This window comes from Ooceraea biroi, chromosome 3, assembly GCF_003672135.1.
Source record: "Ooceraea biroi isolate clonal line C1 chromosome 3, Obir_v5.4, whole genome shotgun sequence".
Lineage (NCBI taxonomy): Eukaryota > Metazoa > Arthropoda > Insecta > Hymenoptera > Formicidae > Ooceraea > Ooceraea biroi.
Window position 1 is genome coordinate 14,496,733 of NC_039508.1, and position 13,793 is coordinate 14,510,525.

General features: G+C 41.4%; 1 protein-coding gene across 2 annotated transcripts in view; it reads right to left on the reverse strand.

Annotated features, from left to right (window-relative positions):
- LOC105277145 overlaps nt 1-13,793 on the reverse strand; it is a 35,001-nt gene that overhangs the window by 3,292 nt on the left and 17,916 nt on the right. Inside the window, exons 1-6 of one of the 2 annotated variants that reach the window (XM_011335318.3) lie at nt 9,787-9,979; nt 1,012-2,477; nt 764-859; nt 532-661; nt 286-440; nt 95-199 (exon numbers count right to left, since the gene is read on the reverse strand). In XM_011335318.3, the coding sequence (XP_011333620.2) occupies nt 95-199; nt 286-440; nt 532-661; nt 764-859; nt 1,012-2,442 (1,917 nt within the window). In that variant the 5' untranslated portion in view covers nt 2,443-2,477; nt 9,787-9,979. Of the gene's footprint in view, nt 1-94; nt 200-285; nt 441-531; nt 662-763; nt 860-1,011; nt 2,478-9,786; nt 9,980-13,793 lie in introns of those variants that run through there. The other variant, XM_011335317.3, reaches the window with a different exon arrangement.

Genomic DNA, 13,793 nt, shown 5'->3' on the forward strand with positions numbered 1-13,793 from the left:
TTAAAATAATTTTTTAGAATATAATTATAATATTATATTATATTATTTGATATATAATTATACATTTAAGAAGATGTTAGAACGACGCATCTACCTTAACTTTTGAGGTGCGTATATCCGAAGACCTGTTAAGAGTTTGTTCCCTGGAGTCGTTGATAACAGCGTCTTCAGTATTCTTTCGCGACGATGCAGGTGAACCCTAATGATGCATCAATCAGAACATTTATAGAATTTTTATTTAGGAAATATAAAAAAAACAGAATCTAACGTGTCGCGAAATCTTACCTCCATCGCAGTATCGGATTTTCTGACACCCTTCTTGAACCTTTGCCTGATACCAGTTTCGGACCTACGTCTTTCTCTTTCCTGCTTCCGTTTCTCCAAATATTCTGGAGGGGCAGAATGCTTTTTCGCCGATACTTTATCAGCTAACGCATCATCTGTTTGAAATTTTATGCGTTGTATTTCAACGATTTATGTAATAATGGAAAATAAATCTAATAAAATAGATAAATAATGATTTTTTAATACCTTCTTGTTGCGTTTGACCCAATTGTAGTACCAATTGTCTCGCATGCGAAGGTATAACTGCGTTATAATTCTCTAATATTACTCTCTTTATTTGTAAGGTCCACTCTCTCTTCTGTTCTAAATTGCGCGCCTAAAAGAAAGATAATAAATTAAGTACAAATACAATTATTTTTGCGTGCATATCTGAATTCTATTTTATTTTATGAATAAGATATTGTTCAATGGCACTTACTTGTAATGTATACTGCAATCGAGGATTATCAAAAGGTATTACATGGAAACTAAGTGGCTCTCCTGGGATACTCTCAATCAGCATTAAGTTTGAACACTAGAGACATAAAGAGAAGAAACTATTTTGTATATCTTTTAAATAATTAATAATTAAATACTTAAAAGTGACATAAATATACGTATTGCTAAAAGCAATGAATTTAAAAATAAAAATTATATAAAGAAAAAAATTACGATGAAAAATCATACCATAATGTGAGCTTTGTAGACAAGAAGGCCGCCTTCTTTCTTCTTCGTTAGAAGAAGCATTCGATCGAAGAGAAAGGCGTGCCTTGGGGCCTTAGCCCCCCGCATCCTGAATCGACCTTCCGCGACTAATTCGCCACTTGTAGTTAGGTCTGGTCCTGGCCAACCATACAGAAGTGATTGAATTTCTTGAACGCGCACGGCGTGCTCGTGCCGCCTCTTCATGGCATTAATGTGCTGCGCTATGCCGGTCATTGCGACGAGAGCAGCCTCGATGGCGCTCCTGCCTTCAGCCTCATTCTCTCTCGAATCACATTCGGCGTCATACTCCTTTGATAAATTCTCCAGAAGTAAATGATACTTGAGAATCCTCTGGACGGGTTTCAGGAGAAACGATCCAAGCGGTAGCGCGTGTCGTAAAGCTGCCTGCCGTTCACGGAAAGCGGACGCGGTCTCCTCCCGGCCCATTAAATCGGTCAGCATGGAGACCGTCCTCGGATAATTGGTGCAGTATTCGGTATACACCTTGAATCCCGAGTTATGCTTGATAAATGTGTTCGCCACGCACACAGGATCCAAACTGCATTTCTGTATCTCCCGCAGAAATTCTCTATTAAACTCGAAAATGTCCTCGATATTGCTAAACAAGTCGTCGAGATGCAAGTGACGCGCGAACGACAGCGGATCATCCCTCCAGAATATGAGGTAACCCTGGATAACTTGACGCAAATGCTCGACGTATATCGCCTCCGTGTCTACGATCTCCAAGAGTACCCTCTCGACGGGATTGCGATGTGGATCGCAGTAGCGCGGCCTGTGGCACGACGGGTCGTCCTCGGCGCTGTCCCTCCTCTGGCCGTTGTCGTCGTTTAGGATCCGACAACTGGCTTCCGAGACCGTCACGACTCCGCTATCCGCAGAGCCCTGAGAACTGGCGCAAGTATCGGCGAGGGACTCGACAGACGCCAAATAGGGATTGGCAGCACAGGTGTTACCCTGATTGCTGCAGCTACTGGACGACGTGCTGGATGCAATCGAACTTCCGGAGAGCGGTCTGCCGCCGTTTCTGCGTCGCCTGTTGTATCTGAACGGCGTGAGACCGCTACTCTCCCGCCTTTCGTAGATCGGCTTCTCGCTGGTTTCACCGTTACGCTCGTCCTCCAGCGAGGTAACTGAGACAACCGTATCCTCCAACATGGTGTTATCGGTGCTGTCCGCCTCCTCGCCCTCCTGTTCCTTGTTTATCAGGTCGTCATGACGTGCGGGTTTGGCCAGGTCGTTGCTACTGCAAAGCTGGCCGAATATGGAACTTCGATGGGCAGTTGGTACCAGGCTCAAACGCTTCTGTAGGGCCGCGGATATGTCGCAGGACGATGGTAGGACCACGTGCTCGCTGCCGTAGCCGTCGCCACGACGCGCCAGTTCGTCGAACATTCCGAGCAGCTGCGGCACTAGATCCGTGGTGGTTCCTGTGTAAAAAATAAATAAATCTTTATGATACGGTGATTAATGGAAGGTTTCACTAATTGCTTGATGCAATTTCCTCCGATAACTTATCTCAATCTAAATGAAAAGTATTTTCTTCAAATATTTCTCGGAAGGAGTCCGATGCGTTCTCATTAAACAACTTGTGAATCTTTTCATCCTTTCGTTCGAAGCCTGTTGTAAATAATCAATTCGATTATTACGATGGACAAAAGCGAAGCACAGATGTGAGACTGCAGCGAGAGAAATATAGATTTGTTTTCATTAAAATTGATAATAACCTTCAATTCACGCGAGAATGACTTTGTTCACGCGAAAATACTCTTGACACTTTCGTATATAATGATCAATTATTTCCGAGCGTATTAGGGATTCTGAGAATACTGTCTTGAAATTATTCTAAATTATGCCTTTCCTAGCAGTCAACTTAATTCACCGAAAAGCGGCAGACGTGATAATTAATAAAAGATCACAATCCATAAATCATCACATTGTCATAGCAACGTAATGGAAAAAGCTATATATTGTAGAAGAAAAATGTAAGAAAAGTAAGAAAAATAAGTATATGTAATTTTTATATAAAATTACATGACATAAATTATTTAAAAAATTATCTTATTATGATTTAATACGTGTAAATGTACATAAATGATTATGAACAAATTTAAACAAGTTTCTGTGTGCTCTATCCATAACGTTCTGTAAGGTTTCCATTAAAGTTTCAAAGATTTTCCAATATATGATATACAGGGTGAGGCACCTAAAACAGGCCACCTGAATATCTCGGCTGTTATTGGTGATAGAAAACAATGTGTCAGACCAAACTTGCATGGTTTTGAGGGACACATAATTTGTTCTAAATAGTTTTTTATTAGGTGAACGCGTAGAGGTCATATGAAGGTCAACTTCGTTTTTTTAAATGGTATGATGTTTTTTTACGTACCATCTAGTAGAGCGTTTGAAGATGCGCACATTGATCTACGGGTCAAAATCATTCAAGGTCACTGAAGGCCAATTGCAAGGGAAAATAATTTACTTTATATTGCCTAGAGTTCTCTGCTATTAAAAATACTGTGAACTCAGAAATGAAAAAATTTTAGCCGTTAGAAATTTTTTCTTTTCCGAGAAGTTCTGAGTTGATGATATCATTATTTTTTATATTGTCTAGAGTTCTCTGCTATTGAAAATACCGTAAATTCAGAAATGAAAAAGCTCTAGCCGTTAGAAATTTTTTCTTTTCCGAGAAGTTCTGAGTTGTTGATATCTATATTTTTTATATTGCCTAGAGTTCTCTGCTATTAAAAATGCCGTAAATTCAGAAATGAAAAAGTTCTAGCCCTTAGAAATTTTTTCTTTTCCGAGAAGTTCTGAGTTGTTGATATCTATATTTTTTATATTGCCTAGAGTTCTCTGCTATTAAAAATACCGTAAATTCAGAAATGAAAAAGTTCTAGCCCTTAGAAATTTTTTCTTTTCCGAGAAGTTCTGAGTTGATGATATCATTATTTTTTATATTGTCTAGAGTTCTCTGCTATTGAAAATACCGTAAACTCAGAAATGAAAAAGTTCTAGCACTTAGAAATTTTAGCCTTCAGTGACCTTGAATGATTTTGACCCGTAGATCAATGTGCGCATCTTCAAACGCTCTACTAGATGGTACGTAAAAAAACATATCATACCGTTTAAAAAAACGAAGTTGACCTTCATATGACCTCTACGCGTTCACCTAATAAAAACTTATTTAGAACAAATTATGTGTCCCTCGAAACCATGCAAGTTTGGTCTGACACATTGTTTTCTATCACCAATAACAGCCGAGATATTCAGGTGGCCTGTTTTAGGTGCCTCACTCTGTATAACAAGTGACTAATTTATCAAAGTTGCGGAATGTTAATATATATAAATCTTTATACATGAAATGTGCTATATATGGATGCACAAATCATGAAATTAATAACTATACTCATTCCCGTTTATATCAAACTAATAAATTTACACGAGGCAACAGAGGGTGCACCTATTGACACATATACGCGAGATTTCATAAATCACGAAAAATCGCCAATAAGCACAATAAGAAGGATCGTTGCTGCCGCTGGCTGTGCTTTTATCGTTAATGCGATCGCCGCCAATTAACTCGCTCCCCGTTTATCGGCGTTAAAAGATTGGCGGGCGGCGTGTGTCGATCCGATTACACGCAGACATACGAACAGCACAGTGTAATTATGCGACTACGCACACTTATGCAGGCACATGCCTGCCGATATCCACACGTATAGGGTGTCTTTAGTTCATAAACTTCCTTTTTCGATGATGGATGCTTCCAACGATCTTAAACAGACCCGGTTTATTTTCGATCAATCGGAATTTCCGGAACTCCAAGATCAGATAGAAATTTCATCAAAGCTAAACGTGGAAAAAGATTCTGTGCTATTCAGAGAATGTATGTTAACCCGCGCTTAATAAAGCATCTCACATCCAATTCTGAACACTAGAATGATGATTATGCCGTACAAAGTGTGTCGAGAAGTCTGATCTTCGACTTGAAGAATTTCGAATCTTCTCACTCGAAGATCTGAACTGAAGATTCGAATCGGTGGTTTCCTTCATTTCGTTTTCTGCGTTCGAGCATTCGCCAGAGAAATTCTGCTGGTAGATCTAACACATAATTAATAAGAAAGACGATAATAAATCCAAGACACCGTATACGCGAACCGCGTCAACTGATCGCCACGGTGTGGTTACACATATCGCGACTGCACTCCCGTGTACGTACGTGAAACCGTTGATCGCACAAACAAACAACGAAACGTTGGTTTCCAATTTCCTTGGCGGCAGACGTGAAATCAACGTCCGCACCAGTACCAGCACGCGTAACCGTGCATTCATCCGCTCCGAACGAATGCTGCACCAGTTGATTTCTCTATGGTCACCCATGGAGAATGTAACACTGGCTGATGCGAACCCTAGGCGTCCTTAATCCCTCGTACTTTTCCCTCGGATTTTACCATCGCAATATTATCTCGGTCGCCGTGGTCTCTCGAACACGCCGCGTAGTTCCTCGTCTGCGATGTGCACTTGGCTGGAACTTCTCTAATAATAGGACGGACTTTCGTCGCCGTGCGATCCAGTCTCGTCTACACCTCAGTTACGTCGTGCTGCCGTAATTTCACGAAAAAGACACGTATCTCTACGAGCCATTTAACGTTATTTTTAACGTCGATGCTTAACGTCTAAAGAAGAAAGATCGTGAAGTCAAATGAACCAAAGAAAAGATAAATTTGTCACAGAATCCGCTACTGAAACTTGAGAAAGTCTTACGAAACGCTTTGTATAGTCACCCTGCTTTGAAAATAGAAAGATTAGTTGCAAGGGTTGCTCAATTTGGTCTGCCAATACACCAACACACGTGCGATACGTTGACACCAGATAAATTGTTCACGGAGATAATAACAATATTTTATTTATGGCCTTCCGGTGTGAAGTGATTTAAGGGTTTACGAACGAAACCTTTGATGTTACTACGTCTACTAGACCTCATCTCTAGAGGTTTCAACTCGTTAGTTTTCCGTTCTTAAAATGTATCACAGTTGTATTCGAACTCTCCCGGAAAGCGCGACCAAAAATAGAGAACGTGCTGAAAAGATCATTGTGACGATAATATTTTAACAAAATAGGTTTAAACATCTCATTTACATAAAGAAAAAATGAAAATGTAATCTTTAAGATCCTTTTTTGGTATACGAATTATAATAATTTTAGATTTGCATACGTAAGCCTTACGGAAATTTACGAGAAAACGATCGCAAGGCAAATACTAGTTTCAATATCGCACGCGCGCTTTTGCGCTTCTTTCTTTCTTAATCGCATCTCGTAAAAAGAATTGACCTGGTTGAAAAGCCTTTAGATGTGCAATCTCGGCGCTATAAACCGATCTTGCGGCTGGCACCTCGCATGAGGGCTACGAAAATAGCGACCGCAAGGGAGCGGGAGGAAGCACGAAGGAAACCTCGAATCGTTCATTGACAGAACTCCACATCGTCTCGATACCATACGTGCTTTTATGCGTATCACGCGTTCATTGACATGCAGTCTCATTGAAGAAGACATCTCTCTTCGATGACGGGTGTGCAGCAGTTCCACGTGCACAGCGAGGTATCTGAAGCATTCGGTAAGCATAACGGCACATGCAATGCCTGTCAAAAAAAGAAGACTTTAGGAGCAGGAACGAAATGAGTTGCAGTGATGAAAACAGTAATCACTGAGAAAATTTTCAACCATCTTTGGTGCCACCGTGGGCATGTCTGCATGCCGACACGTTTCTGTGAATCACGATTCTGCATAGGCGCGGACATGCACTTGCATTCGCGTCCGGTGAACGCTACGACAAACCCGTCGCATAAATCTGCATCGGGGATGAGAGACGAAGATGCGTCCACGAGGGGACGGAGTTGCGGGTGAGTTGATAATTTCTTCGCCCGGCGATACTCGTGATATTTTACGGCGAATTAAGGTCAATTGCAGGCGACGACATCTCCGGTCAATTAACTGCATCAGTTTCCTGTGCCTTCGACAAGAATACCAGCTACGACGAAGATTTAGTTTATTTAGCTATCGCTCGCGCTAATTATGGCTGTGAAGTCAAGTAAAAAGATTTAACTTTCCGAGTAAATAATTAATTAAAATTTTCCATTCTCTAATTCATGACATCGTTATTTCATATTAATTAAGGCCAAAATAATGCAAGAGTCTGAACATATTAAGTATAAAGTATACCATTACAATCGTTCGTTGGAAATTCTGACCAACTTTCGCCAAAAAAAGAAGGTCAATTTCAAAATAGCATTCACGGTTCGCTATCGCGAACCGAAGAAACGTTTTCGCGTTTCTTGACGAAAACTGAAGACGATGCTACCGTTAACTGGCTAGTATCCAAAGTTCGGGAAAGCATGGAAGAGAGGCAAATAAAGACGGATCGTGTATGCACATCGCAGTGAACTCTCAGCAAACGGATCCCTCGTTCTGGAAACCGATCACGTAATGTGCGGTTCTGCTGGAAAATTGCGCTGTCAACAACGAGCGACCAGAAAAGGGGAAGAGCGCGTTTATGCACCTCACGTAATCGCTGTGACAAGTGCAAGGACCGCGCGCATTGCGCCGTTGCACCCCGGAATTCCAGAGTGCCTTTTGTGGTTCTTATCTCTTCTCAGAGATGCACCCGGAAATGCGCTAGCACTCCGGGAGGTGCATTCCGAAGCGCACTCGCCGTCTCGCTAAAGATAAAAAGGGCTGCATTGTTCCGAAGGTGCAACCAAAGGGCCTGGAAATAATGTAACGGTGAAAGTGCACATGTGGCGCGTAAGGATAACTTATTGACAAATGAAAAATTAGGTTTTAGAATAATTCTTATCAAAATAGATCGTCTAAAGGTAGCTTAAGTGTGATAAATTGAAGGATATTCTTGATGAAACATGCACGAATAAAACTGCACGAAATAATCTCGTACTCTGGTAGCTTCCGTTCTCGCTTGCATTTCGAGATCGTAATGATGCGATCCTCGGCTAATTGTGCAAATCTTGCAACACCGTGGTGCAATGAGATAATGAAGTATAGAAAATGAGATAAAGCGAGCAGCGCTGCCCTGCTAATATTTGATCCGAGATAACACGAATCAGAACGCGCGAACACTACATTTTCAGATGCGAATCAGGAGATTCAATTAGATCAATGATTCCTACAGAAATTGGATACGGTAGCTAAATTGAAAAATTAAATCACATTTGATATCCGTGCACTGCAACAAAGAGACTACAACGTTATAGTATCTTCATCAGTTATCTAAAGTATACATGGAACTGCGCTGTTCTTCTGTTATGATGTTCTTATCGTTCATCTCCAAGAAATAGACGGAAGCTGACTCAGATTAGATTCACGTTAATATGAGTAAATAAGGATTGCATAATAAGACAGATTCTGCCATTCTAATTGATAGTTGAAAGATGAACATGTTTAACGATAATATAATTATTTATATTTAATACAGACGTTGAAGTATCTATCACATTTCTTAATAAATATTTAATTTGCGCTTTAGGGGATTAAGGATAAAATGTTTTTATAAAAATTAATTTTTAAAGATAACAAATTCAGAGAAAGGCTTAAAAAACCGCAAAACGCTGCAGACTGAGTAAATATTTCTGCAAATCAGCGATTGATTATCTTCTGTAAAGTGCATCGAGCAGTCTATCTTCGATAAGTGATTTCTGAACGACGTACGTCGTCGAGCAGTTGTGAAAACTGACAAGATATCTCAAATATTCTTCAACACCTGTGTCAACTTTTTTAACAAAGTGGGGAAATACCTAAAACGCCCACACTCTTCCTATCGAATCTCAACGATCAGTCATGTGCTCAAAATATTTAATTATTTAATAAATTCCAAAAATTTAAAACAAAGTGAGAAAAGTAATTAATGATTAGGAACGAAACGCATCTTTTAGCCGGTAACGGTGTTTCAATGCGTACATTCTTCTCGAGACTTCGAGATCGAGCAAGCCCTGTTTTACGAGCGTTTCTCCCAGAATACACAAAAGATTTCGAAAACAGAGATTTTATAATAATTACATAAGCAACCGGTTTTACGAAGTCGGAATTTTCGCCCTCGGGCCTGTTTGGATAATTAAAGATTCTGCGGAATTACAAGCACCTGATCGCGCACGTGCCCCGATTTTGAAGAACGATTCCTTAAATATTTCACGACGACGACTTACGTGTTTCACTTTCACTCTTCGACTAATCGCGTCGTCGATGCGTTATCACCTCGCCACCCGGTATATCACACACCGCTTCGTATAATCTGCTCGTTTCTGTGTCAATCACTCGCGGTGATCACTCGAGACGATCGGCAATCGTCTCATCCATGCAAACTTCCGCTAATTATCCGCTGCTCCAACGGAAATGAATGAAATAGTCACGCTTCGGAAAAATCCGTTTCCTCGCAACGATTACTGTGCTGTCACGGCCGCGTGACATGATAAAATTACGAAGTAACGTTGGTGTCGCTTCGCGAAACAAAGAACATTAAGCAGCTTTGGATCTTTGTTACCTTCGTAAACCGATTTAGTAAAAAAATCAAGTATAATGATATTTAGTAAAAACGACAAGTAACGATCATTGAAAAATGAAAGGCCGTACTATTTAATTCTAAATGATCCTTCAGAAACACCGATGTGAAAGCATGGGAATTAACATTGGTACACCATAAATATAATCAGAATCACTGTCGACACCTACCAGGAATACTTGAATCATCTGTAATGTACAATAGGAGTCACCCTTGCACACGTCACACGGCACGATAAGGAAGATAACGACCGCTGTAACTGCTGCGTTTTTTAATCGCTCGTCTTTAATCGATCGCGTATCGATTCCGGTATCGGAGCAACTACCGCCAACGAAAAATGCACGATGTGGGAAAAAGAACGGCGAGTAGATTCCGGCTGGCAGGTAGATAGAGCCGCAAGCAGCAAGCAGCTTCGCCACTCGAGCAACAGGTAGATACTGGCGGCGAGAGGCAGCGAGGATGGGAACGGAGCGAGCGTGCCACTTGGACGGACGGATCGAAATACCGAGAGCAGAGCGGTCGTTAAGTCGGCGTCCACACAGGCTGACAATAAGTACGTCCGAGTGTTAGCTCAAATACGATAAGCGGCTCTCGGATGCATTCCTATCCTGCGTTGTTAGCTGACCGTTGGAAACTCAAAAGCTGGTCAAAGGCTGGTCAAGGGAAACTCAAAAGCTGGTGAACGGTTCAGTTCAGGTCAGAAATTAATAGAAAAAGTGCATAATGTGACGGGGGATTTAGTATTTGATCTCTTTTGCGTTGCATTTTGCTGTATAAAGAGTTTGTTATCATGAAAGTTTAATAAGACGATGAACTTTTTGAAGTATTTGTGTTAGTTTGGGATTCTCTCTGTCGTCTGCGACAATGGGAGTCTTATTATGTATATGAACACGATCAAATGCATAAGCGGAAGAGATCATTGAAAAGTCCTACATAATGAGGAGATTAAAGTTGATCCGACTGCGACAATTGCGTAAGTCTTCAGTATGGCTACGTCAATCACGATTCATATGCGGTTCGAGGAAGTACAACGTTAGATTAATGCTTTGCAAAACTGACAGACAGACATCGATTTTCTGATAATTCGCAATCTACCGTTGATATTAAATCGTAAAAAATCGATTTTTAAAAATCGAAGTGATTGTTTTAGCGATAACTTAATCCACAACGATATTAAATTGCAACGCGGCCGGATGCTAGATACATGATAGATATGTACTTATCGCGATATAAATTGAATGTCGTAAATTAAAAATAGATAAAGTAATCTATTTTTTATATAGTAATCGATTCTCCGTGTTAATGAACATTTCAAAACAACTTTAGTATTTTAAATAAAAATTCAGCTCCGTGAGATACGTCAAAATCATGACATCGTCACGTGTCTGCAGTGAGATTTTTCCATCTCCTCTTATCTTTTAAATCCTCTTTTCTCCAGGATTAAACTTCCACGATTGACGGACAAAATAATCTGTTTTTTATCTTTTTCTTAACTTATTCCAAATTTTATCTTTATAAATGCGTCTTAGGAGGTCTTACATTTCCCTCATCCTCTAATCATATATGTATATCGCTAGAACATAGATTTCCCATCATTCGATCTTTCACAAGTTTAAAGTTTCATTTTCTTCTCAAAATCGGATTCCTAATCGTCTCTCCTTTCCCAATCAGAAGCATCTACACACCACGTTTGTGCCTTCTCGAAAGTTTCGAGCACGTGCGAGTGCGGTAGTCATTATCTCGTATCACAGTATACACTTTTTTCGAGTGCTAGCGGTCTAATCGCAAGTGGCAAAGGGGCATTGTACAAAGCGCTCTTGATCTCTCGGTGTGAACGCCGCTGCAGGGAACACGCGGGGAAGGTGGGGACTCAATCGTCGCAATGAATTACAACGAGCCAGTCACTGAGAGTGACTCACCGAGTACTCTAGTCGTCGTCGCTGCTGCTGTTGCTGTTGCTGCACGGCGCGCGCGTCACGCACCGATAAAAGCCTCTCTCGGCTCTCCTTGCTCTGGAAAGAGGAATTTGAACCGCTCGAGAGGGAAGTGAATAACACGAGCCCGGTATTAGGCGACTCCTCTCGTGCCCCGCGGCGCCCCTTTCCGCTCGTCGGGGACCGGTTCGACCGCGAATTATGAATCATCGAAATACCATATCGCATCGTCCGGGCACGCTTACGTGGATTCCGGAGGAAATCAAGGGCCTAACGGTACTCCCCTCGGGGAGAGCGGGGAACTAATACTCACGCTCGTTCGCGGATTAGCCGGATGATTATGGCGATGACGCAGACACTTGTAGCGTCGGGCGGGTTCGGCTTTAAAGCGGTAAAGCGCAGGGAGATCAACGTAATTAACAATGAGTGATTTTTGAAATACCAGTACGAGCCACGCGCGCGCGTGACGAGAAATGCTGGGCACGCACGCGGTACTCGTTAATCGACACTTGGAGAGTTAATGCAACAATTCGTATACGGCGCGTGTTTCTGCTTGTTCAGTCCGCCGTGGCATTAATCACGTTACAAACATACTGTTATATTTAGCGGAGAGCGCCGGTGAACACATCGCGCGCACGTTCATCGGGATTTACCGGGCAAACCGTAAGCGACACGCGAATTCTTCGCTGCGTGCGATGCGAAACGTTTAATGCAACGGCTCCTGTGCAGCCGAGTGTTCGTGCGATTTCGCAAGAGGTGCCTTCCCAATCGAGACGTCTGCAAAAAGTCGCCCAAGGCCAAAGAAATTTGTTGTCCGAAATGGATGGCTTTTCTCAGAGAAAAACGAGATTTTCGGACAAAGTTTGAGCGAAGCCTTATTTCTCGTCGGCAGATTTTCAGACAAGTCTATATTTCTGTTTGGTTGGCATTACGATACATTAAATTGATATTTCATCCCGAATTATGTATAATAAAAAAATGTATGTTGAGAAATGCTGTACTCGATCCTGTTTGCTTATCAAATGAACTCATCGCGCTTCAAATTGGATTTTATTATTTTCTATGCGCGGTTCGTAACTCGAGAGATCGATGCGAGCCGATGTGCATCGAGTATGCAACTCCTAGCCTGATACCTTCCGTACCTTTCACCGACTTCGATAAGGAATTATATTTAAACCAACGTAGCCGCGACACGTAACGACGCCGCCAAGAGGAATGAAGAAATAGCTGTCGCGGTTTTATCGCGATTTATACACGTTTGCGGAATACAACATTGCGTCACAGAAGGACACACTCTTCTCTCTCTCTCATACCTTCTTGCAGGAATCACTCTTTAAAATCGGAGAAGGCGTACATTTAATGTTACAAATTATTTTCCCGTCTTGTTCTTCAAATCCATTGAAAAGAACAATAAAATGTTATGTTAGAACAGGAAGGAAATGTTGCATATGCTTCATCTTTGAATAGGCAACAGGCTTTTACTATTATTCCTGGCAACTAAGTAGAAAAGACAGTTCACTGACGGAAGCAACAAAGAATCGGACTACGTTCTCGTCTGGATCCGCGAATGCCCGAGGTCGGAAACTTTCTCAGTGCGGAATGGAAATGTGCGGCGCCGCTCAAGAAGGCACGTGAGGCATTCAACATCGTGCATCGTTCGTCTATATGGGGTGCTCAAAAGCGACACTAACAATCAGATTTCATCGAACACTATCCTTTTCCACGATTTAGCTCATTTTGCATTGTCTCCATCGCTTTTTTAATTAAAAGGAAAAATAAAGATATGAAACAAATAAAGAACAGCAAGAACGTCATACATCTGACTCGAGAACGAAACCTAAACAAATAGAGAACCAAATAAATTGATTATCAACAGTGAATATCTCGGCATGCAATACACACAATGAGACTCGAATTGAAAGTCTGTCAGAGAAAGATGCACCTTAACATTTTATCATTTAAATAATGCTCTTGATTGATTTAATACCTGAAAACGTCAAATGCCTTAATTCTTCTCACAACTCAGAAACTACTCATGCCTGACGATTTCTGTGGAGGAACGCTCGATTTCGAGCTTCAAGTCGCTCGAAGAATCCGTGAGTGAAATTCATCGCTATCGCTTCCGAGCACCCTGGATATGCAGCTACGTGCGCGTAAGACGCTCAATAATTAGTAACCGCAGCCGGGGATCGCACCGCACAGTTGTTAATATGAGGAAAGTGCATTTCTGCAAATTCGTTCCC